Below are 26925 nucleotides of genomic sequence, written 5' to 3' on the forward strand. Positions count from 1 at the left end.
ATGTCTTTTATTGTTCATTGTGTGGTCTTAAAAACATAAGAATGCTTCTAGGGTGAGGTTGGCAGGGTTGGCATTGATTTATATTTTTTGTGAATAAATATACAAAATGTGTAATTGCATCATTACACATGCTTACAGGCCCACAGATAATTATGGCACAGACAGTTTTAGGTGCTAATCTTACTTCCAGCAAACGAACTCCCAGGAATTCTGATAAGATAATTTTTCAGTCTTGGTTGCATATAATGTTTATAAAAAAGAAAGTATAGTCCTCTCCATGCTTCCTGATGGGACAGAAATTGTTCCTTTTATTTTGATGCATTTAACACTTTTCCTACCATGGAAGAAGGGTGGGAAGTCAACTTTTAAATTATGTATTCAGTTTGATATTAAACTTGATGTTAATTTGGTGTGGTTTTTTAATTGAAATTCAATAAAAATTAATTGGAAAAGAATATTTCTTCCTGCCTCTTTACTATTAAAAAATTAAAACATAGTCACAGTACCCAAATTTCCAATCATTCATTCATGCATACAAACATATCATGTCACCTTTTTGCATAACTAATGAAAGGAAGAAACGACCACTTTATTTTTCTGAATGCAAGTGTTTATTAGAAACTCATCCATTTCATTCATAATTGCCTTTGCTTCTGCAGGGTTATGACTCGACTTCAGATGGCTCAGCAGTGCTTTTTCAATTAACTTCTGTGTGGCTGCCTAGAATTAACATACTGGCCTCCCACAGTAAACGGTATTACGGGCTTCTAATCTGTTCAGTAGGAAAGTTAAGCTTCACATTGTTCTTCAGCACAACTGCATGTTACGTGGGCTTCAACAGAGGAAACCAGATCTTCTGATTTTGAAGCGAGGGTAACCAGATCAGTTGGCAAGGTTGCCCCTAGAAGAAACAAAAGGAAATAAGTAAAAAAACATGAAAAGGATTAAACTTTTGCAAAATGAATGGTGCTTCTTATACCTACACCTGAAGGTTTAGCTGGAGCTCCCAGCTACAACTTTCAAAAGAAAAAACCTTCGCTCTAGCATTGCTATTTTCAAAAGGCACTGCCATTGAACCCTTGGGAGGGAAGAGAGCATTATTGTCCCCCTGCATCTCCCATGTATAGTTTCACTCACTGATGTGCTTCATATGGGGCAAATTCATTTCAAATCATGTTTCCAGTACAGGCTACAATGCTAGACATACTCCGTTGGACTTATATCTGAGTAAACTTCCTTAGAGATGCTGTTGATGCACTCTAGAGCAATTTTCATTATTATGACCATAGTGAATAAACTTTTATTAATGCAAGCCAATGTTTAACCAGTTATTAATATAAAAGCATATGTTATACACCAATCTGGCAATCCGTGAAAGGATAAAAAGCAAATTTATTTACAGTGCTTACTGATGCCAGAGAGTTTCAGGTGCTTTAAACACGCTACAAGCAAAAGCCTAATCTTTCATAGAAGCAAAAAACCATGAGCCTAGGCTTGCTGTTATAGCACTCTGAACTCCAATAAAATCAGGCTCCTTGCTGCTTCTTTCTTTGATCCCCCTAAAGGAAAGATGTTTTAAACCCTGAGGACATCCAGAAAGGTAGCAAAATGTCATTCTGCAAAATTAAAGCATGACTAGTGAAATTTTAGTGTGTAGTCCAAACCAGACATTACATGGACTTACCAGCTGAGAGACAGTGGAAGCTAGAAGACACCTGAGTTGTTGTGGTGGGTCTGCACTTCTCCTTACAGCTCAACACAGGCAGAGTAGAAATACATTGCATATCTTCTTCTCCAATCCGGATTGGTTTCTCAAGTCTCCTAGTTGAGTGTTTCAGTTTGCAGGCTGCAACAGATAAAGTACAAACCTTTTAAGACACTGATTTAAAAAAACAAAAACCAAAAAAAATCCAGAGGTTCTACAGCATAATTCCATATTTAACAGTGATAAAGTCCAACAAAACAATGAACTGGGCTTCATAACCCAACAAGAAAAGCAATGTTTATAGAGTCACCATCTTGATGCTTGTCACTTAGCAGGTATATGGATTCGAGCAATTTAATTCAAAGGTTGAAAGTCTCTATTCATTTTTGATGACTATCTGACTGGCAACCTTGGGCAGCTGTGGACTCCCCACCACAGTTGCCTCCCTCATTTATTGCTGCTGTTGTTGTTATCCTAGTGCTTTGAGCAATGATGTGCAGCTGGTTTTAGCCGCGTTTACATTTTCCACATTGTCTCTGATCTGGCATTGCTCTGGGGCATTATGGGAAATTAAAATGGCAGCTAGACCCAACTGCCTGTTGCTGCCCTCCACTGCTGCAGCCAAGTTAAGTCCACCAAAGCTTACTGATGGAGGAAGGGCTAAATTCTGCATGATCCCTTCAAACCCAGACCTAGCTACCTTAGTCATAATTAAAACAAACTATCAGACTCTACCTACCTCCACCACATTCATCGGGGACCAGCCAGGACTGAGCAAAGCTCTCTGGATCTTTAGCTGAGTAGCCACTTGGTGTTCGTAATTTTTCTGCATTTCCGCCATATACTTCACAAAGACCACAGGTATATCCGATAGTGGGAGTAACAGTTACCTTTATGAAGAGAGGAAAAAAGAGGGGGGAAGTAGTTGGGATTGAGTTGACAATAAGAATTTGGCTCATCCTGCCAAAGCAAGCAGTGAAAATATAATACACAGCAAAGAGGAGCATGTTTCAAATTCAAACTCTACTAGATCTTTACAGCTATGTGCCTCAGTCTAGCACCACACAGGGTCCTAATGGGGATTTCTCTACCCTCCTCTCTGTGTTAATTCCATAACTGCATTAGTGACACATTCAGTAGCTAGAGGGAAATAATTCACTTTAAAATTTAAAGTTATCTTGGAGAATGGAGAGACTTAAAACTGGCGTTGATGATTATAACTTCACACATCTGTTCTTCCTGCCACTGCTTATCAGAAAGGCACTGGGAACATCCCAGTTATGTTTTATTGATTTGAAGAGTAGCGGAGTCTGAGTCTGTGAGCATTATCATTATTAGCTGAAGAGGGCAATGTACTTTGATGATCTGATAGGCAAGCACAGGTTTTGTTTTGCTGTTTGCAAATCGTTTTAAAACCTTGAAAGCATTAGCTGCAGAAGGAAAATACCTGAACATTACGTCCATTGTAGATCAGCTCGTGAATCCCAAACAATGAAGAAAGTACAATTTCGTTATCTTTGCGGTCTGATTTAATGGTAAACTCTGTAAGTTAAAGAAAAGACAAACTGATGAATCCATTGAGAATTGGGTAAACATATAAAATAAAATATTGTTCGGATTAAACTACTGATCCTGTTCAACTGAAAATTCCTGTTCATCAATGCCTCCGTTATTTATTTCAGTATAGTTTAAAGTGAGAGAATATACATTATTATTCTGCTTTTTGTGCATGTTGATCTGTGTAAATACAACATCCTAGCCCTGAATTGCAGGAACAATAAACTCTCATCCAGTATTTATTTCATACTGGTGTTATACTGGTGTTTTATTTCTTTCTTTGCCTGCCATCTTGAGACAACAGATGACTTAACTTCTAAAAATACAATTACATACCTTCATGTCTGACTGGGAGACGTGCCATTGGTATTACAGAACCATCAATTTCTACTATGTTCTTTCCATTGCGATTCTTGAGGGTAATTTCACTTGTTAAAAAAAGGGGGGACAGAGAAGCAATTAATGAATTCTCTCTCAATGAGTTTCAATTACTTCCAATAAAATAGTTTATATTATGTTTTTCTCTTATCTAAGTACTATTATTAAAGGGACAAAATAATTGAATCCGCTACTGTGCATCCTTTAATGTTTTTTTCTTTCCAGATATTAATTTCATCCAACACCCCAAACCCAATTCTAAGCTCATCAGATTCATTTAAAACTAAAGTTGCATTCTGCTAGCTACTGATTCTTAGTTAGAATATCACTCCCTGTCCTGTCCTGTGATTTGTCATTGTTTTAATTCTTGAAAAGCAAGTATTTGGGAAGCTAGAGAATTGTTTGTTTACAGTGTTAAGAGGAAAACATAGAGAACCAAGGGAGCAATAGATAAAAGGCTTGAACAGACTGCATATATTCCAGAAGTGTTAATATTGCCCAAATTAGCCACTTGGCACCTTCAAGTAAACATGTGAGATTCAGCTTTGGATTCCATCACCAGCTGAAGCACATAAGGAGTGGGATTGGTAATGATACCAGTCTTGTAAAATGCTCTCCCTTTGAAGGCCCACCCAACCCCTACACTGAATGTTTTCAGATGCCCAGTATGATTTAGTTACATGGCTGAAATAAAACAATGTATTATGTATTTGTTTTTGTTTTTTGCTTTAATGTTGATTAATCTTGATGCAAGCTATTCTGGTTTCTTTTGGAAGAAGAGTAGGGTTAAAATATTTTACAACAAACCGTTAAACATGCACTTTTTTCTTTTGGAAGCTGAAACTTTTCCTTTCACCCTGTGACTGGATTGGATTAGTGCAAAGATACTGTGGTTAAGAGTACTTACCTGCCAGCGATGGTTATTTTGAGTAGGATGTTGTTTGCATTATTAGATTCATATTTTATCAGCACCATAAACTTCTTGTCACAGGTACAGTCTTGTAACAAAGTCATGAAACAATCTGGAGGCAATCTTTTGTCAAAGTTTTGTCCAGTGAAGGTTGTGATCTTTTGACCATCGATTTTGCAGACACCTGATAACAGAGAAATAAATATGAGAGAGAGAGAGGGAAAATCATTTTTTAAATATTATGTACATCATGGAAGCAATCAATAACCAACATATTGGCCAAGGAGATAATGAGCTTGGGGAATAGCGTGGGCATTTTGTTAGGGTTGCCATATTTCAAAAATTCAGAGCTTTTTTTGGCCAAAGTTGTTCAGCTTTTTTGGCAAAATCACAAAAGAAAATTGATGTTTTTTCAGGAAAATCAGCAAAAACAACACTACCAACATGGGTGGCCATACGTCCGGATTTTCCCATAAATGTTGCTGATTTCTTCCCGGAAACCCTACATTTTGTATATAATTTTAGCAGAAAGATTTTGGTTTTTAATCGTTTGAACATCACCCAGGACAAATCTTGTTAAGTGATAGATTTGAATTAGCTGGCAGTGGACTGGGTTTTAAGTAAAAGGCCTCTGAAATAGGATTTAAAATTATGGAACTATGGTGAATATGCAAGAAGTCTTGGTACATTTTACCCCAGCTAAGAAATAAATACTGAGAAAACTGGATCTTGCAGCTTTCACTGTTTCTTTTCTGCATTCACAATAATCTGAGATAATTGTAAAGAAAAATACTTAGAGGCATTCAAAGAAACTGATTCACTAAAAAAAAATATTATTTTTTTTTGATGCTATGGGAATGGTTTAGCTACTGACCATTCTGACTAGCAAGTATCACTGAAGGAACATCCCAGAGTTTTGAAGGTTGGCTGGAGTCGCCGATGGGCAGTGAAAATGGAATCATGCAGTCTTCAGCATAGATGGTCACCTGGAAAGGAATAGGAAAACAAATTAGAAATTGGCTGTGTTGTCTTTCTCTTTGTTCTTCAAACAGGCACAAGGATGTGTTATTTTATTATTAATATTTATTAAATTGTATACCGCCTCTCATCCGTAAATCTCAGGGCGGTTCACATGTCAAACCCTTACGTTGTTCGCACACAGTTCAGCAACATCCTTATACATGAATGATTTCTCACTTCATCCTCAAGTATTCCTTCCTCTTTGTATGATTGGTCAACTAAGATCATACTGGCCCAATAACTTGTATTGCATTGTATCTCAGAAGTTAATAGCTGAACAACTTTAAATGTACACTTTGGGGACAAATGGATATGTACTAAGTGCACACAGGAAGACTAGTATACAAGGCTTCCTCTTTACACATGACTGTAAAATCAATTCTGGGAACAACAACCAGAGGTCATCTTAAAATGGTCAAGAATTTCACCTCTGGCGACACATTATAAATGCCGCCAGCTATCCCTCTTAATCATGGTCCCAGATCCAAAAAACAAAGGGTCATAAAAATGGTGGACATGTACACCCCTGAATTTCATTCGAAATAATACTTTCACACCTGTCACATTTCAAATAATGTCATCTGCAACTCACAGTGGGTGTTCTCATGATCACGGCGTAGCTTCTAGGATCAGTTAGAGCTATAACCAGTGTAACCTCTTGAGAGGGATTTCTTTGAACTTTGTATGAGTAGCCCATCATGTAAGCAGCTCCAGGAATCACTGTAGTTATTCTTTTTTTTTTTTTAAAAAAGGAAAATCTGTCTTAATTGGCTGTAGTAACATAAAAGGTGTGATTAGCAGTAATACTATGCATGGGGGTACATATATGAAGAAATAATTAACAGTAATAATGGCCGGGCAAAATAAGCAGAAATAAGAATGTAGTGGACATAAAATTTAGGTGTTGTTTAAGAATAAAAAACTGAGAGGTGATGAATCTTGGCCATATAAGACTGTCTTAGACGTGAAAAGAAGCTAAAACAACAACAACAACAACTATAGCAGTCTCATTCAAATAGCCTTCAGGACTAACATAAAACCATCCTAGATGACCCACTACAAAGCAAATTCAGGCTTCAGGGCATGTTGATAAATTTAAAGAAGATTTAGGCAGCAAGCTGGGCAGACAGGGATCCTGGAAATTACAAGCCTGATTTACATTTGGCGCTGAGGATTGTGTTTTTGTTGTTCAAACGGTGGGCGGGGGGACTTTCCCACAGAAATCTTCCAGAAATGTAGACTCTGGATTGTGACTGACTTGATGGGCAAGGATGATTTTATCCCAGATTGCTGCACACCACAATAAATGAAATAAGTGTAAGGCAGGCCAAAGAGGTGAGGGACTGAATCTTTGTCACCCCTTCTCTTTGTTTGTCCTTTGCCAATGTACTCAGAGATAGCTGCCTGTCCTGAGATGGAAACTATGGCAACTACTTGGTTGAGCTTTCCAGGGAATGTCTTCATATCAACAGCAACTAGGAGGCTTGCAGGGGCTAAATGTCTCCCATTTTTTATTGCCAGAAAGACATAAAGGGATGATAAGTAGCAATTGTCCATAGCCCTGATTTGGCTTCTGCCCCAAAAGTGGCAGTTTGTAAAGAAAAGCTAACAGCTTTTTGAAGGCTGTTCCTCTTCAGCAGGTATTCACACCCCACTTTCTATGTCCCAGGCCTTCAAAAAAAAAAAAAAAAAAAGGTATAATAATATTTATACCCCATCCATCTGGCTGGGTTTTCCCAGCCACTTTGGGCAGCTTCCAGCAACATGTCTGAGATGGGATTTAGATTAAAACCGGACATCTCCTTTTTGGCCACAGTAAACACACCCATATGCTTGGCTGCAATACACTTAGCAGGGATGTCATAAGTGAATCATTTGAAGATGCACAACTACTCACTGTTCCACAAAGTTCATTGCTACTGCAGGAAGCCTTTTGTGTTTAGCCTTGAACTGAACTGCTGGCCTTTTAGCAAACCAACCCGTCTCGACTTCTGCAGCGACCTGGTAGTCTTTGCAATCCCAGCCTGCTTCTAGAGTGGTCTAAGTGGCAGAGTACAGCACATTTTTGTTAAAAAGCAGCATTAGCATTTGGACTGAATGCTCTGTTAGGGGTCGATACGCTTTGAAGAGACTCACCCTGAGCTTGTGAGGGGTGACCATTATGCTTTCGAAGCAGACAACTGGCTTGCTTGGCCGTGTGATGTTTCTTATAGTCACTTTCAGCATGGAGGAGCCGTGATAAACGTCGCCGACGATTCCGTATTGTCTCTTATTGCGAGTGAGGCATTTGACAGCAAAGGATGCTACTTTTTCCTGGGACCAAAAAAGAAGGAAAACAAAATTATTTAGATTGTTGGCCTAGTCAAAGAAATTACTCAGACCTATTAGTATCATCTACTAGACAGATGCCAGTGGCTCCAAAACCTCTAGATCGGATTACTGCAAACACAGGGCTACCTCTGAAGACGGTTCAGAAACTTCAGCTGGTGCAGGATTCAGTGGCCAGGTTGCTCACTGAGACAAGATGGTTTATTACACCGATTGTGGCCCAACTGCAGTGGCTGCCAATTAGCAATTCTGGACCCAATTCAAAATGCTGGTTCTGACCTACAAAGCCTCAAACACCTCAGGACTGCAATACCTCAAGGACTGCCTATCCCCATATAAACTGTCCCAGACTCTGCATTCATCATCTGAGGCGCTTCTATGTGTACCTCCTCCACGTAAGGTCTGGGAGGGCCTTCTCTGTAGTGGCTCCCCATTTGTGGAATACTCTCCTCTGAGAGGCTCGCCTGGCACCATTATTACATGCCCTCAGGCTTTCCTCTTTACCCAGGCCTTTGGCCATTAAATAATATATGGGTTGTTAAAGCTGGGGCGGAGTGTGTGTTATTATGATTATTTTATTATACTGTTTATTGAGTTTTTATTATCATGCCCTGTAAAATGTGTTCTTAATGTTGTACACTGCCGTGCCATCTTTCGATGAAGGATGGTATATAATTGAATAAATAAAATGTTGGGGGGAGTCAATTGAGTCTTTGGCCCTTTCAGAAATGGCTCATTGAGGCAGCCTCATCATAACAGATTTCTGTTCTGCTCCTGCCTACTCAGTATAGATACTAATTTATCACTTTTTTTGTATTTTAATTTTAATCTAAGACATATTTTATCAAGAACTACTTTGATGTCCCTACAGAGTCAAAAGGCAATGAATACATCAAAAGATAATTAAGTATATAAAAACCCAAATAAGCTATAAGCAATTAATATATTTTCCAATTTATTCCAACTATGCCCAGCTTGTAAATTTCCTTCAGCCTTGCCATTTTCCAAAGGGATACTGACCGAAGAGCCTTTTGTGTATTCTTCATCGCTGGAGCTAGAGGAGCTGCTGGAGCTGGAGGAGGAGCTACTTTGCTGTTGTCTTCTCTAAAAAAATGAAAAGAAAAAGCATCGTCAAGATTTAAAGTTAATCCCAGATTAAACAGTGATGAAGGCAGTTTTCTTTGCAGCGACAACTGGCAGAGGGAAAGGTGGAGAGGCCAACGATAGGTGGAGACGGACAAGCAGAGCCAACTCATTCTAGTCCCACCCCCATGCTCCCTGCTGTGTTCTAAAAGGGTGACATTGCAACTAAGAAGGATAAAGTTGGCAGTCAGGGCCTCCTCCTGTACTGGATGGAAGTGAGGCAGTGTGACAGGGCTCCATTCACCACAATGGACCAGCCTCTACACTTTCCTTGTGGGTGTTAAACGCTGTAAAAGTATATAATCGTTATCTCCTGGTCTCCATCACGAAATTGTTTCGGAATATACCACCCTATGCATTTTAACAAAGATGGTGGGAGTGGGAGGGTGGGAGATGAGTATCATTAATGCTGAAAAAGTCACCAAGCACTCCTTCACCCAGAAGATTACACTATCACCTCGCACGGGAAAGGGCAGGATTGCAACTGCAGTGTGATTTAAAAATACTAGTCTTAACAATAATGAGAAATCAGCAATCCAGCAGGCTGAGAATTTCGTCATCTGGCTTTTGCAAGAAAATGGCGTGGACAATTTGGGAGAAATGGTGCAATGGGAGTAGAAAGGTGGTGTTATGAATTCGGGGAACCCCCCCCCAACCCCCCCCCCCCCTAGAAATTGTGGTTTTGATTATTTGGAGTATTAAAGGGAAGATTTGAGGTCAGTGGAAAACTACAGACTAATATTTCTTTCCAAGCCAGGGTCTCACCTGGGATAGAGGCATTAACATGACAAAGGGGGTTGATGGCCCATCTGAGAGCCTGTGCTTGGGTTGCCATGGTGATGGGGTATGAGTTTGAGGTGACAGGAAAAAAGAGTCTTGAGCAAGGTATGCCGGGAAATAGAAGGCAGAGAAAAGACATGGCATCCCTGTTGGGCAGGCTGGCTAAAGGCTGGCAGGGAGAGATGCTTTGGGCTCCAGGGCTGCACTGCTGTGGGGGACAAAGCCCCTCTTGAAACGACGATGCTATAAGTTCTTTACTCCCTCCATGCAGACAGGAGATGTAAATAGGTGAATAAACCACATTTCTTAAAGCTACAACAGTCTCCGCTGTGTCTCAGTTCTCCACAGGAAAGCAGACCCTGGGTGAGTGCCCGGACAATAATCTTGCTACCACTCAGCAGAAAGTGGGGATGGCACCCAACTTTTTGCAACAATATTTTTTAAAAAAAACTGTATTGCTGCTAGTACAAACGCTCAAGTGGTGCATTTCTGACATCCCTTTCTTTCTGTGTGTGCAATCTGCCTTCTATGTCACCTCATAACTAAAAACGAACAAAAAACCAAAAATCTTACCTGCTGTTTCACTGACAGGAAAGAATATTGAAGAAGTTTGGAATGCCTTCCCTGAGAAAAGAAAAAAAGTTTAAGAGTTTTCAAGAAAAGGGATTGCTTTTTTCAATGGCACCAACACAGAATAACAAAACTTTAAAAAGATAACATGACAGATTTAACCCCATGAACAATGTTGGTTTTTAAAAATTCAACAGCGGGTGCTTCTGAGGATCAACCTCTTGGAAATATTGTCAGAGAAAGTGAATATTCATTAACATAATTAGCAAAATCCAAGCCTTTTCTGTTGGAATATTAGCTAGAAACAGCTAGCCTAGCTTGTTTTGTCACCCGAGGCAGAGCCTGTCGGCACCTTCACCCCTGTTGCCACCACAGAAAAGTCACCTCAAGCATCATTAAGCTTCACCAAAGTCTCCTTTCAATCTTTGTGACATCTCAGGAGACTTTGGCGGATTTGGGGGTGACTTGGGAACAGTCTATATGAGACTTCTCCCCATGTGGCTCGGCCTCAGAGTAAGAACAGTGGCTGCTTGGTCTGGCATGCCAGTTGCCGCCTGCCCTAGCCAGACATGCTGGCGCCCATGAAGCAGTGCTGCTTGCTTTCTCTTTCCTTTCAAATGTGGTGGCTACGGCTGTATTCCAACCACACTCATGCATTCGACTGAGAGCAGTGACAAAATAGTTACCTTTTCCTGGGAAATGTCAGAGCTTTCACTGCTGCTGCTACTGCTGTCGCTGCTGTCGCTGCTGCTGTCACTGCTGTCGCTGCTGCTGTCACTGCTGTCGCTGCTGTCACTGCTGCTGCTGCTGCTACTGCTGCTGTCACTGCTGTCACTGCTGTCACTGCTGCTGCTGTCACTGCTGTCACTGCTGTCACTGCTGCTGCTGCTGCTGCTGCTGTCACTGCTGCTGTCACTGCTGTCACTGCTGTCACTGCTGCTGCTGCTGCTGTCACTGCTGTCACTGCTGTCACTGCTGCTGCTGCTGCTGCTGCTACTGTCACTGCTGTCACTGCTGCTGCTGTCACTGCTGCTGCTGCTGCTGTCACTGCTGCCACTGCTGCTGCTGCTGCTGGAAGAACTGTCTCTGGACTTTCTCTGCGGAGAATACTTGGTTTTACGGGGATGTTTATCTTTGATGTCACTGTTGCTGCTGTCGCTGCTGCTGCTGCTGCTGTCGCTGCTGCTGGTGTCGCTGCTGTCGCTGCTGCTGCTGCCACTGCTGCTGCTGTCACTGCTGCTGCTGCTGTCACTGCTGCTGTCACTGCTGCTGCTGCTGCTGCTGCTGCTCTTTTTGCTGGGCCATTTTTTAGTAGAACCGGGTGGTGGAGATGGGAAACGATCCGATTTTCTGTAATGCTCATCATCGTGGCCTTTGGCATCCCTTGCATCCTTCTGCGTTTTGTCTCCACGCTGCAGCGTGATTCAGAGGAAAGCAAAGAAACACCTCGGTTAAATATATATACATCATGATATCATTCACTTGCTTTCCTTAACAAGGGGCAAATAATAATTGCTGTTCAACTGGCTGTATTTGTTATAACACATGCATAGCTATGTTAGTCGCTGCAGAGAAGAGGAGGTGGGCAAAACAGAGGTGCTCATTTGTTCAGAAATACATTTCATCTCCAGCACTTCCTACCCCATGATTCTTATGGGGACGGCTTCGACCCTTTAAAATGGCACAGTCCCAATATAGCCCCCCTCTATAGATTGTTCCACAGAAATTTTTAGTTTGGACAGTAGAAGTGACACCTTAAGATCAAGTGTCGTTTACGTACCTTTGCTGCTTCAGAAGCTCTCACATCCCTTTTCGTCCTCAGTGCTCCAGAGCCTAGTTGGAACTCACCTTGAATCTTCTCCAGAGGAACAACTGTATAGATTAGAAAGCGTGCATAAACGTTAGAAGCGGAAGGCAACCTTGTGGGTACTTACAAACAGAATGTCTTGGTCATATGATAATACCTTGTACATAGAGAAACTCCACTTGATGTTCTTCACACAGGTAGTGCAACCAAGAAGTCACTTTGGGCATATCTTTTGTTTTCTTGATGGTCTTCAAACACAACTGAGTCATGCACCAAGGCACCCATATGCAAGTGGGCTTATATTTGTAGGAATCGCTTGATTGCTGAATTGAACAGAGGCTTGTCAGTATTTAGAAATATATCCCAGCACATACTCCAAAACCAGAAATGGGCACCATACAATAATAATTTTAAAAAACCCAACCCTGTGGAATCTGAGGTGTGTGTGTGTGTGTGTGTGTGTTCTAGGAGGGCTCTGGAAACATTTTATTATTATTATTATTATTATTATTATTATTATTATTATTATTCCTATATGCCCATCTCATGAGTGTGCATAGTACCTTTTATAAAATATCACCTGTGGATATAAATTATGGGAAAGAAAAGCATTTCCATAATTAAATTGATTAATTAATGAGTTAAAACTCATACGATGACTTAAGATTTCTCTGCTCAGGTGACACCTTTAGCCTTTAGCTAATAATTTACATCTTTACCATGGCACATTAACTTTTGCAAAAGGCATGTCTGTATTAGTTGTAAACTTAGCATGGAGCCACCATCATTTGACTTTTACCTGTGAATATCCACAGTGTCCAAACACTTTCAAGAAAGAATCTAATTTCGCTAAATACACAAGGACAATTTCCCCCAGATTTCTAAACAATACTAACTAAACAAAAGGAGAGTTATAGAAGAAAAAAAAGACGACATATCTGAACCACAATCAGCTAAATACAAGGACAGGGTATAATGGTATTTACCACAGAACACATCTGCACACACACGCACACACAATTTACCTTAATGTTGCCTTTTTCTGAGTCGAAATCTCCATCCAAAATATCGATTTCAGGTCTTTCTGGAAGTACTGAAGCCTTCTTCTCAGAATGTATGTATCTTGCAACAGTATGTGCCTCATGACTGTGTGGATATGCAATGAAAACTTTTCAACATGCAAATATGAAGCCGGGCATATCAAAAAAAGAACTCATTTGTGCTGGGAACACAGCAAGAGGAGAGAGACTAGCTGAGAAGTAAGAGGCTGACTCTGAAGATACAGGATGCCGGGGCTCAATTTTGGATTCTTGACATTGTTAAAAGATGGTTTGGGCTGCACGACTGGGGCACATTTCTGTCTGAAACCTTGAATTGCTAGTCATAGGAAATGACACTGGGCAAGTTAAGCTTATGGCCTGACTCAATTTAGGGCAACTTCATATATTCATACTAATCCTCCCTCAAAATGGAGAATTATATCGCAAAACAGGATTTTGGGGAAGCCAATAACAGAGAATGATATAAGCCTTGATTTTGCATCTGGCTCTTACCTAAAAATCTCCTATGGTCAAGTTGTATGTATCCTTACTTATGAGGAAAAATGATAAAATAACCACTCTACCTTGCCATTGCCAACTCAAACTGATCATCACGGGGTGGGGCGATGTCAAATTTGAAGTTCTTGTTTCTGATGTCCACTGTGGCATTCATGTTGAGTACGCCTTGTGTACGGATCTGGGCTCTCATTTCCAAACCATGTTGCATGTCGTATGTGTTCACTCCCCAGAAAATCATTCCATAGCCCTGAAGGCTAAAAGGCAGTGAGAATGAGAACATTTTAGTAGGCTGGAATAATCTGTCCATTTTGTTTCTCTCGTTTCCTTATTTTTCCAATCTAACAATGTTCATTTACTTACCCAAGTTTGCTGTCAACTTGAAGGTGGATATTGGCTTCTCTGAGATCACCATGAGATAACTCTGTCCTTGCTAGAGAGACAAAAGGAAGACAAAAAATGCTCAAAACAAAGACAAACATCTGTGAAGTTTCTCTTAACCATTTACTAGTGAACCATTTACATTAGTAAATATAGGGCTTTTAAAGATATTTGCTAATGATTTGGTATATCAAAGAAATAGGCCATTAACTGATGAAATATTGTGAAGAAAAACAGAGTGCTCTTCTGCTTACAATTCAGGCAGGGATGTTAGTGTACTCTGGTGCTATTAACTAAGTTGTCATGAGCATGACAGATTATGCTTCGATGCAGCAAAAGACAGACCTTTGTTGTGCTCTCATTACACCTTAGTAAATAGGAAGTAACTTCATTGAAATTAGGCTAGTGTGAAATGCAGTAGATCACATCCACACACCTTAGATTTAAAGCACGTTTATACCAGTTCAACAGCCAAAGGATCCCAGTAACTGCAATTTGCCCCTCACAGAGGCACAATTCCCAGAAGCCTTCTGAAATGACACTTCCGATTATTTTCTGGGGGAAGCAAAGTAATTAAGCCTGCTCCCTAAAACCTGGGTCTCAGATCAGTCATGCACTGTGATTTTCTCCAACGTATGTGATTTCCAACAAACCATTGTGAAATTTGATATTCTCCAAGCTTACCCTTTAATAAACCGTGTGCCATGATGATGCTATTGGCTCTTGCTTGGAATGGCAGACCAATAACTGTTGGAACCACATACTGAACATCTAGCATCACAGCTTTCATAATATGTTGGTTGATGTTTTTAAGGCCTTCGATAACCTTATGCAGCATGGGCAGCTGATCTTGTCTTTGCTGCTGCATGTTCTATAGGGCAAAGATGCAATAGGTTAAAAGACAAGGAGACAAAGCTGATAAATATGTTGAGGGTGGGGGGACACAAACTTCCATACCTTCATAAATGCCTGCATTTCATCAGTGGTGATAAAGATCAATTCATGGCCAAACATTTTGACAGAGGCAGATATTACAGGAATCTCACGAGGGAACTCCTTGAATCCCGGCAGCTGAAAATCAAGCCCATGAGGGTTATTCAATACTGAGTTTATTCAAGTAAATTTAAGGAAATAAAGAGCAACAGAAATGGTTTTGCTATTTAATTCTGCAGCCCTCAGTACACTCCTGTTGAAAATGCTCACAGCTTTCCTTGATTTCACAATGCCCTCAGAAACAGCTCAATTTATTTAGCTGGGAATGGGTTATCAGGTTATTCACTGCAGCTTTTGCCACGCTGTGGATCTCCATTCGAAGTGGAGAAATGTGGCACCAAATTGAGTGGTTCACTAGTGTAACCACCCTGACAAGGACCTCCTCCATCATTCCCCTATAATGAATACACTGAGAATCTGGAAATATGCATACTTTTGCTTCAGTGTCCTTTATCTTCTGATATGCAGGGTATTTATCGAATTGGTGCGTGTTCCTCCAGAAGAGTTCCTTGAGGCCCTGAGTTCTCACTCTAACCTTTTAAAAAAACAAAAAACAGAGGGAAAGTTTTGAGAGCAGTTTGCTAACATTCAGCACCTATGTAGCAACATGGTAAGATAGCAAAACAAACCTCGCAAGCGTCCCCACCTCCCAACCCCTAGAAATGAACTGAATAAAATGTAACACAAACCTCTAGAGGCTGAATAGTTGAACCTGCAAAGTTTACTTCTGTTTTCCAGATTATAGTCGAAGGGAGCATTGTTTGGGGGCTTTCGATCATAAACCATTTCACGAGGAATCCCGCTCTGTGTTTGCCTGCGGTGGAAAAAGCGACAACAATGAGCCATTGCTGTGTTATTAATCCTTGTGAATCAAAATGGGATCCCTTGGCTACTACTGCTTGGAAAGATTTTCCCTGGCAGAAGCTTGCAACCATCCATGGTTTTTTTGTTTGTGAAATTCAACAGGATGTTACTGCTGCCAACACAACAGAATATTTGAAATTTCAGTTTCAAATATTTGGTTTATTTCTACTTTTAATTAAGTATTTTTATTTATTTGCTTGATTTTTTTTTTGGGGGGGGGGAACCTGCCACCCCCTGCTACGCCCATGTCCAGCATAGTATGTTAAAGGGTCTTTAAAATCATTGAGCCCTTTAGAATAGATGCTTTCTGTTCCAAAGTGCTAAGGAGTGGGTTGTGATATCCAAAAGATGGTGGCTCATTTGGATAAAAGCCGGGAAATGAACCGTTGTCTGCTACTTACTGCTGAAGCCACTGACAAATAAAACTTTGCTCTGATGGAGGGGTCTGGGGTTCAGAAGTTTAAGAGCCATACTGCACGCAGAAGACCTAAATAAAACAGGTTTGAAATTAGCAGCAAGTAACAGCAAAAGTCTCTACATGCATGTTTGCTTTTTTGCTTGTCTACTTAATGCATTCATGTTCTGCCCTTTGCGTAACAAATCCCAAGGTGGTCTTCAATGAGAATTTGATGATTAAAATACTACGAAAACACATATAAAAATGAAAGCACTTCCCAAATTTGGCAGAACAAACAGCTCAATTACAGTGAATTGGATCCAGATTTAGTTATGCTTAGAGCAAACCTGCTGCAATAAATCTTACTTACTTGAGTCCCACTGAAATGTTACCAGTTTAGCAGTAGGACCAGAACCAACTCTAATGAATAGCAGCAACAGATTTATTGCATGAAAGGTGATCTGACTGTAGATCGACTTACAGGCTGTAGTACAGTGGGATCCTGACATTTGACCAAGCTTTCATGTGAGAGTAGGCAAAATTGACCAATTGCAAATTGTTCTCTTTGAGCAATACATTGGCAATAGCTGTCACTGTTGGGATGGCAGGGTTGGTTTCGAAGAGGCCAATGCAAGCCATCATTCGGATGGTCACATTATATGAAGGGTCTGCAAAGATCTGGAGGAGAATGCCTTGGACCTACAGAAAGAGAAACACACCATGTGGGGGATCAACTAATAGTATTTACCTGGCAGCAGTTGAGTGCATTGGAGGGATGAATCAAATGCTCAGATTTAAATGGATCTGCCTTGGGGATCAACTCACAGACAGGAAAACAATGTATGGGAGAGTTTTAAATAGCTTTGAGAAAGGGGTTGTTGTTGCTGCTGCTGCTGCTGCTGTTTTTAAAAGATCTTTATCAGATGTGACTGTGTAAGTTTGCAGTCCATTGACAGCAGTAAATCTCAGTCGCTTCATAATGCCAAATACTTTGCAATCAATATATCGAGGTGACTTTCCTTTGCTCTTCTTACCTTTGTAGGTTCCTGTTTGCCAATTCGCGCCATAGTCTGAACAGCAACTGCTTGAATGTATTCTGAATATCTGTTGGAATCAATCACGGTTTTCACTAGCTTCAGGCTGGCTGGCTGAGCTGCATTGCCGATGGCTTTCAGAGCCAGAGTAATTTTGTTTTCATTGTGTTCCCTGGTTGCATCAGTTAGGAAGTCGTGCAGAGGCTGCAGACAAATGAGATGAACACTTTTTAATTCCATTCAGAACTCCATAAATGTTGTACATGTCACTATCCTCGCTCAATGAGGAAAAGATGAAGAGTGAGATTGAGAGGGACCATAGATTACTGGAACCGCCTATAAGTGTCTCTATGATTTCAGAATATGTTAAGTGCTGATTGCAAAAGTATAGGAACGTGGCACTGATGGCACTGAAAAGACTTTAGGGCCCAACAGTCCATTCACACAACAAAAACTCCAAAAAAGGCAAGAACTATTTGTTGACAAGCTAACCCAAGATCCCAAATGTTTCACAAACACACAACTGGCCTTCTTGAAAGGCACAGGGCAAAATTCACTCAAGGAAAACTATACATCTTTGTGTGGGAAGCTAAACAAGTCCCTGTGCGGAGCAGGTACGTTTTGGCTATGGTGGGATTTCAAAATTAATAGTTTAAGGTGTGTAATTCTCCCTTCTCTCTGGGAAAGGCATTCTTCTTTTTATTGGGGGCGGGGAATAACTTGGAACATGGACCATATACCTCAAGCAATTTGCTGGAGCAGGAGCGAGAATGAACACATTGTTTGTAGACAGTGGTACCATATCCCAGGTAGAAAATCTTCACAAGCCAAACTGATCCGGTATTCTTTATTTTGGGGAGCATTTTCTGTGGGTGAAAGAAAGATTTCCAATGAACCAGAATTTGAAGGAAGCTTCTTGTTACTTTGTGATAATTTTTTCTCCTGTAGATTTTATAGCTAATGTGATTTCCTATGTAACACATTTTTCATTCTGATACACACAGTTATAATTTTACATGTACTTACGATTAGCACGTCAGCAATTTCTTCAGCTTTATCTACGTTAGGCTTGACAGAGTGTAAGGCTAGGGAAATTGTCCAGTACAATTCCATATCGTGCAGTTCATCTTTGACAACTTTTTCTTTGAGGAATGTCAGTGATTCTATAGTGCCAACAGAGGCGACTCCAATCAGGAAGGCATTCCTGCAGTGAGCAGAAAAAGAACATTCTGAAAATTTCATTCTTCATTCTTCACTACGGAGCAAACACTGACTGGTTCAGAGTCCATCCACCCTTGTGGACAACAGGATCTAGAATCAATCTAGGTTGAAAGAAGCATGCTGATGATGAGCATGAACGATTCAGGATAGGGGATGGGGGAAACCTACGTTTTGGTGCTAGTGTGTTTGCAGCCTATGATGATGCTGTGTCTTATGTGCTAGTCAGCCAACGTACCTGGCGTTAGGTTTGTTCGAAAACTTATTGTAGAGAAGGTGCAAATTTTCCAGATTCAAATAACGGAGCAGCTGGCTAAGCTGTAAGTACTTGTGGGCATTGTCTCCACGGATGTCTTGTGGGAAGCGGTCAAGCTCAACCAATAGCTCTTCAATCTGTAACAAGAAGGAAACAGTAACTAGAATATATTCACTGTGATGGAGAAAAGCACACTGCTCTCTTATCGGCTTTATGAACCGTAGAACTATTCCATACGCCAACACATTCCCTACCTGTTGCTTAACGTCTCCAGTTCTGACAAGCATTTGGGGAAGAACCTCTGGGAACTCATAATGAATGTTTACATTCCGAAGCTGAACCTGCGGCAGTTGGGCATGTTCATTTGTCACCTCAGTCAGTGTGAGCCTTTGCCTGGAAGAGAAGAGAAAACCACAGGTACCATTCAGGGGTAAGTGATTTGTGCTCTTGCTCATCCGGGCAGTTTCTAGATCGGTCCAGGGAAAATTAGGAGGAGGACAACTGGGAGATATGGAGAAGCTGATGGAAATGTAGCCAAGACTGAGTCAGAATTGTATCTCTAGTGGATGATGGGGAAATATTTGATTGGATTGTTTCTGCTTGCAGGCCTGACTTCCATTCCATGTGCTCATACAACAAACTTCTGCTGTTAATTTACACTCTGTGCAATGCCTCTTTTACTCCTGAACGGAAGTCTGATGTATTAAAGTCTGTGGGGATGATGAAATCAAGAGAACGTAGACCACACGAATGACACCTGTCCCCATGTAATGGCAAGCATTTGATTTCGCACCCCAAACCTTTTTTTGTTTTCCCTTTGCTATTTGTAGTTTGCAAAATACTCAACAGCGTGGTGCTATGTTAAATGTTTCACCAGCTTCATCATTTCAGATGGAATTATCTCTCCCTCTCCTCTCCTGGTCAATGTTCTGGGGATTCTCCTGATACAGGGGGGCATGGGAAGGGCATGGGGTGAGGAACAGAGGTAGGGGAAAACCCATTGCCTAGGTGAAAGTCCTTACACAGAGATTATGCTGCCAGAACTCATTGGGTTAATTCTGCCCATTGTCTCCAGGCCCAGGACTTTAAAACTAATATTTCATTGGTGTAAAGCAGTTAAGTGGACATGAACAGCCTTTACCTACAGACAGATAACAGCAGCTATTATTTGGGAGGATTTTCTTTATTTTATTTTTATTTTGCAATGCTGCAAATGCTTTTAGTAGCAACCCAGTTGCTACTAAGACCGACTCTTGCATAGCCTAGCTGAAACCATGGCTCACTTGCAGACTCTTTTAAAAGTTATTATTTAAGCTGTGGCTACTTACGTAGCTTTCATAACTCCGGCACCCTCAGCTCCACTGAATGGAGAAAGCTGGTAGACTTGTTCAGCATCGACTTGCATGATCTGAGCGTCAGCTCCAGAGGGATTATATTTCAGTTTGAAGGTGAAAGCTTCAGTCCCTTGAATCATCCTGTTTTGCTATATAACAGAAGGAAGCACCTCTAGTTAGCATGGCTTTCAGGCGGACGTTACCCTCGTTTGTAAGCAAATCATGTTCTAACATTCTTACCAGCAGGCAGTTGGGGTTACGGTGGATGAAGAATGTTCCAATGCTGCGCTCCATTTTGTTCCTGCAGTTGTTTGAGTCTTTGGTCCTAGAAACAAGGACTGTGCTGCTCCTCCTGTCATCTCGGATGACGTATCTTGTGTGGCACTCACCTCCAATTCCATCCTGCAAGTATAGATTTAGTCACTCTGTAGAATGGCACATGATAAACTCTAGGGGGTTTTATTGTTTTTATTTTTTAAATGAGAGGAAGAAGGCATGCAAAGGAATTTGTGGAGCGTGTCCCAGGAAACTGGAACTATTGTTAGGCATGTACAATTTCCATAGCTGAGTGTTTTGTAGAGTCATAGAATTGTAGAGTTTGAAGGGACCACAAGGGTCCTTTGGTCCAAATTCCTGCAGTACAGGAATCTCAGCTAAAGCATCCATGACAGATAATGAGCCATGAATGGCAAGATGCACATCCATGACAGCATTCATTTAGTGGCTTCATAAGGGGCTGGGCTTGGGGGCAGAGATCCAGGGCCCCACTCAATGGATGATCAGGAAGTCTGAAATAAGTGAATTAATACACTTTACCGTCTAAATAGACCCCACCCTGGTTAGACTGTTAAGTCTCCAGAACATAAGATTATCTAACTGCACCATTTATCTCATTTATTCTGGTTTAAAACACCACATGCTATTTATTTACTGATATTTTAGACAGCCAGATAGAAGTAGGCCTTGCAGTTATTTGAATAAGCCCCAAACACTGACATAGGCCTGTGGATTTAATGGTGAGGGAAACCCAAACTGTGGCAGTCAAACCCTACCATCTGAAATCCCTGGGAACTTGCTGAAACTCAGTTCTGGCACCTCTCAGGTGGGCACCAGTGCCATTACAAGAGAACAAGGGAGGTGTTCGTGATGAGTTCTGGCATCTCTTTTTCTAGAAAAACAGCACTGTCCAGGGAACCTCAATTGCAAATTCAATTGCTCAATGAGAAAGTATCTAACTGAATAGCATTTCTAATTATCTAGGTGGAAATGGGAAATTTGGTGGCTTGGAGTGAGATGGGAAAGGGGTGGCATCACACATTTTGCTTCCTGAGGTGAACAAAATGTTGCCTCCCTCCTCCTACAACATATAGGTGCTGATCAGGTTGGCTTGTTTCAGCACTGGCAACAGGAGGGTGAGTGTCCACCTGAGGCCTGCAGGCTAACTTAAGGGTCAGAGGGCAGGCCATGTGATCCACACAGCTCCACCCTCCAAGGCCTTGCTACTGCTCCCCACCCACAGCAACTGTTGCCTGAGGCAGCTGCCTCACTCTACCAAATGGTAGGGCCAGACAGAAAAGCAGAAAACCACAGGAGTCATTCAGGGGAACAGAAAACAGTGGGGAAAGTAAAAAAAAAGTGAGATAGTTCAGTACTGAGGTAAACTAAAGCTGCTTGAAAAGACAAGTCCAAATGCATATTAAATGTACATGGAGGAAACGAACCTCTTGTAGCTCATACTCTTTCTGGTTTTTAATTGACATGGAAAATCCATTCAGGAAGCCTCTGACAAGATTCACACAAGGCAGAGGTGGGTCTCTTGGCACACGGATGTTCTGAACCTTGCCATTGACGTAGCCAAACAGGAAAGAATATTTGGTGCAAGCAATAAGTGATTCAGGTTGCCTGGAGGGTGCTGCAAATGGAGGCTCTCCCGGAAAGATTCCGACAGCATCTTCAACTTTCAGAGATGCAATCTGAGGACAAAGATGAGAGAGTAAACAAATTGCTTTTCATTTTGTTTCTGAAACGAAGAACAGTGTCGCAATCCAACTGAAGCGAAGCACCTGTAAATCCAACTGACTTCAGCGGGAGAGATAAAGAGTGCCATCTAATACACGTCTACTCAGAAGTAAGCTCTACTGAAGTGTGTGCAGATTGCAGGGCAACAATAATTAGTTTCGGCTGCATCGTGCCCTTTCATGTTATACCAAATAACGTGTTTTAAATACAAACAGGATGCCCTAAAAATGATTATACTGTCTTTCTTTTTTTGCATTAGATATACTTTTGCATATAATATCTTCAATATATTCAAGCGATAAATGTATTGTTCTTACTATTATTGCATTTTTACCCCACTTTTCCTCAGAGTAGCTCAAGGTGGTCTACATGGTTGTTCTCCTCACAACAACCCTGTGAGATAGATTAGGCTAAGGGACTGTGGCTGATCTGAGTTCACCCTGTGAGTATCACAGCTAAGTGGGGATTTGAACTCCGGTCCCCTAATTCCTAGTCTAACACTTGAGCTACTGCACCATGTTGGTGTAGTGATCTAAATAAAGAGCTAACTTAATTCCCCCTTCTTTCCTTGTAATTAAACTGGCTCCCCAGTGTACTGTTATATAACGCAGTAGAGATAAAGCAAACATGTGCATAGGAACTCTTTTATGAACTATAGCCCCAGAAACAATGTTCTGTGAAAAGTTCGCAACTATTTTTTTTAAACAGTTGTGTTGTCAAAGAGTGAAATGAAAGCCAACTTAGCTTTCCCCTTTGCAATCCATGGGTGATTTTAGTCCCATGTGAACATTTAGTCAATATGATTTGCTGCCCTTTCATGATACCCCAAAGCAGCTGCCTCTCTCTCTTCTGCCCAATACTAGGGCTGGTCTAGTTGTCTTCATTTCACCTCTCCTCATTCCTCTGATTCCTTCTCTGGGCCACCACAATAGAAATTTGAGGAAATCCAAGTTTGAAAAAAAATTAAAATGTTGTTGTTGGTAAACAGCTGCTTCACTTTTTCATGTTTAATCTTTAACTTAAGGTTAATTTAAAGTTCAGCATACATTTACTTTAAGATTCATCAAGAACATCACCTACCCTCTCCCCTCCCACCGATTCTATTTTGGATACACATTTGATTTTAGGATTGCATGATGGGTGGAGAGCACTGGAGTTTACAGTGAAAGCTAGATGGCCTCTCCTTGCTTGCAATGCATCAGGAATTCTAGAAGGGATGCTCTGTAGTCTGATGGCTATTTAAAGGGACTGCATAATGATAATGCTTACCTTGAGAATATTCTCCTGATCGCCTCCATAGATATCTAGCCCTCCAGTCAGTCTCACAACAGATCTTCCCATCTCATATCCTTGCACTGTGGTGACAACGTCAGCGACATACTTGTAGTGGTAGCGTTTCCCATGTTCAAAGCGTGGCTCTACAAAAAATAAGAGAGAGAACAATTTACACCTGCTGTATTCCATATATGCACACCCAGTAGGGTGTCAAGATTTAATCAGCTTAATCTATGTTGTGATTAATTTAACACTTTAATGGATTAATTGCAGGGTGATGTTTCGCTCTCAGGGCAATTTAAAATTTTGCAATTTAAAATTTTGCCCTGCAATAGGAAATAGGCAAGAAAACATTTCGTTTAAGCATGAGTGCTGCTTTCGCTTACTACTGTTGCTTTATACTTCCTTCAGCATCTTGAAAATGTCTCCAATCCTGAGCTTTGGGTGAGATGTGGATGCATTTCAATGTCATTAAATGATTAATCTAAAATGTTCAATGTTTAGATAGGACTTGAGCATTCAAAGCGCTTTAGGTCGTTTATTTTGTAATACTGATTTGGTCAGTATTATTATCCCCATATTGCAGATAGATTCATGGCTGAGGAGCAAATAGGGTGGTGCGCCTAAGGATATACACTGGGAATTTTCAAATTTGTAGCTCAGCTGCACAGTGCAATCCTATGGCTATCTACTCAGAAATACGTAAATTCTCTTGAGTGCAATGGAGCTTACTTCCATTGGTAGGTGTGTATAATAGCAGGGGTGATGCTGGGCTTCAATACACATCAATGGTCAGTGGGCAAGATAATGAGCCTGTGGTCTAAGAAGATCTGTAGGGCCACAGTTTCCCCACCTATAGGACTGAAACTGTTGGCAATATACAAGCTCAACTAATTCCCCCCTCGGGTAGTCAACTGCCCTAAAAGTCATGTTAATCAGTGTTATGACATGTTATAGACAGACTTACTGATTTCGGCAGTCTCAGTCCCTGGGAAAAGAAATTGGATAGGTTACAAATTGTGTATAACAGTAGACCATAACCACTTCACTGTGAAATATACAAGTGGGTCCTAAAACAAAATGTTTTGGTGTATCCTCATGTTCTAATAGAAGTGTTCCTGTCTAAGATTCTCATCAGCCAGCCATGCCCTTCTTTGCCTCACTCCATTCCATTCCCTATGTAGTTCCCCCACCACCACCTCAAATGGCAGCCAACATTCCATAACTATTCCAAGCCTCATGGGGCTGCTTTAAGGCATGTGTTTTTGTTTGTTTGTTTTAAAGAATTTGTACTACTGGGAACCTCAGGGGTTCACCAAACACACTTAATACCACCCTCTTGTTTCTCTGTTGCCCCATTTTGGTTCCTATTCTGTCACCACACTGGCTGCAGTAATTGATTATCAGTTAAAGAAATTCATGAATTAAAAACATTTAGTATTGTGAATCAATAGTGCGGAGCACTTTATAGTGTTCAAAGCAGTTCACATAAATGATCTTCCTGCAATCCTTACAACAACTATCTAAGGCTGGCCTGCACAATTGTCCCTATATTCCAGATGGAGACACACCCGGGTAGGAATTAAACTGGAGATTTTCAGTTGATTTAAATTCCTCTCAGACTTACCAGGTTCTTGCGTCTGGCCCTCTGAGGGAAAGAAATCGGATAGGTTAATGTGAGTATAACTGCACAAACATACAAGCACAAGAAGAGTCTGCTGGATTAGGGCATTGTCCCATCTACTCCAGCATCCTGTTCTCACAGTAGCCAACCAAATGGGAAACTTGCAAGCAAAGCCCAAGCAGAAGAGCAGCACTCTCGTCTCCTGTGATTTCCAGCAACTGGTATTCAGAAGCATACAACTGCAAATCATGGGGGCAGAGCATAGCCATTATGGCTAGCAGTTGCCAATAACCCTCTCTTCCATGAAAGTTTTAAATCCTGTTTTAAAGCCATCGTCACCTCCAGTGGGAGTGAGTTCCAGAGGTTAACTATGTGCTGTGTGAATAATTACTTTCTTCTACTCTGTCTTGAATCTTCCAGCATTCAGTTTCAGTAAAGTACAACATTTTAATCTATCTATCTTTCTGTCTATCTATCTATCTATCTATCTATCTATCTATCTATCTATCATCTTTTATGCAGTTTATTATCAGAACTCCTGAACTCCTGTTCAGGATTCCAGCCAGCCAGCTATGCACTTTTTCAGGTTGCTGCAGTCCATATCCCCTCCCTCCTGGTATTCCAGGTTTATTTTCCAACCGACACTTAATATTCTCTGGCATCTGAGCATGCAGTTTGGAGATTTCTTCCTCCCTACCCCCCACTTTAAAACACACTTTAAAATACCTCTGGGTTTTCCTGAGCATTCTGATAACACTCTCACACACACCGCTTTCCCTGAGCATTGCCCTTTTTCAGCTCCATTTCTTTTGGCACCTACCATCTGAGTTTGCTATTAGAGTGGCTTAGCTAAAGTGTATGCTGGAAAATGGATTCATTACTGGAAAAGCTTTCTGCTGCTCAAATCTATACCCACAAAGATATATCCACAAAGGTTCATTTACACCCATTGTGTTTCATAAATGTATTGCCACTAGAACTGCATGCAACAATCAGATTAATTACTCAGTGATGATCACACTAAAACTTCACTTGATTAATAAGGAGAGAAGTTTTAATTAGCAGAGCTGTGATTTATGTATTTGTCAGCCTCTTTGGGCTTTAATATAACACTGCAATAGGAAACAAAATTTCCTTTGAACAGTGAGTTGTTGCTTCTGCTTATTAATTCGTAAATTACTTCATACTTCCTTCAGTATCTTTAAAACGTACTCATATTGAGCTTTGGGTGAGATGTAAGTGCATTTAAAAATCATTAATGAATGAATTAATAAAGCTTAGAATTTAGACAGCCCTCTATAATTTTCAAGCTCTTCTCATAATTTAATTTTGTAATTCTTACAACAAGCCTGCAAGGTAGGTCATATTTATTGTTCCCCATATTTCAGGCCTGAGGCTCAGAAAGATTTAAGCATTTTGGGTCACTTAACAATACTTAAACAAGGAAATCCAGATTTTGCAGTTCAGACACTACACTACACAAACTCAACTAATCTCTTCCCACCCTACCCTAAGTGGTTGACTATCATGCAACTTCAACAAAGGTACTATGATGGTTTTAAAATAAGGTTAGATTACTGATGAACTTACTGTATGGAATCTTCTGGCCCGCTAGAAGAGAGAAATTGAATAAGTCACAATGTGAGTACTGACAGCAGAAAATAACCTTCTTCTTTTTTTGCTAAACTCTACAGAGTTCTGCAAAAGGATAATAGTAAAAGCAATTGCCGACTTACCCACAAGGGCGAACAGGAGGGCTAGGACTATTCCCCTCAT

At 40.8% G+C, this 26925-nt stretch overlaps 1 protein-coding gene across 1 annotated transcript; it reads right to left on the reverse strand.

The window, feature by feature from the left end:
• Positions 1-636: 636 nt before the first annotated feature.
• LOC307219212 (vitellogenin-2-like) lies at positions 637-26925 on the reverse strand (the record flags this gene model as incomplete). Its single annotated transcript, XM_079982212.1, has 35 exons — positions 637-901; positions 1685-1846; positions 2445-2595; positions 3153-3247; positions 3599-3690; positions 4548-4734; positions 5425-5536; positions 6163-6301; positions 7468-7610; positions 7707-7883; positions 8919-9002; positions 10395-10445; positions 11078-11803; positions 12172-12263; positions 12356-12521; positions 13224-13344; positions 13823-14011; positions 14118-14187; positions 14820-15006; positions 15093-15206; positions 15562-15663; positions 15818-15942; positions 16394-16479; positions 16871-17088; positions 17424-17627; positions 18164-18289; positions 18450-18627; positions 18880-19034; positions 19152-19290; positions 20226-20380; positions 20472-20633; positions 21953-22204; positions 23520-23668; positions 25153-25173; positions 26886-26925. The coding sequence occupies 35 exons, from the start codon at positions 26923-26925 to the stop codon at positions 789-791; spliced, it is 5283 nt and encodes a 1760-aa protein (XP_079838338.1). The 3' UTR covers positions 637-788.

Source organism: Podarcis cretensis (genome assembly GCF_951804945.1).
Source record: "Podarcis cretensis genome assembly, chromosome: 6".
Classification (NCBI taxonomy): Eukaryota; Metazoa; Chordata; class Lepidosauria; order Squamata; family Lacertidae; genus Podarcis; species Podarcis cretensis.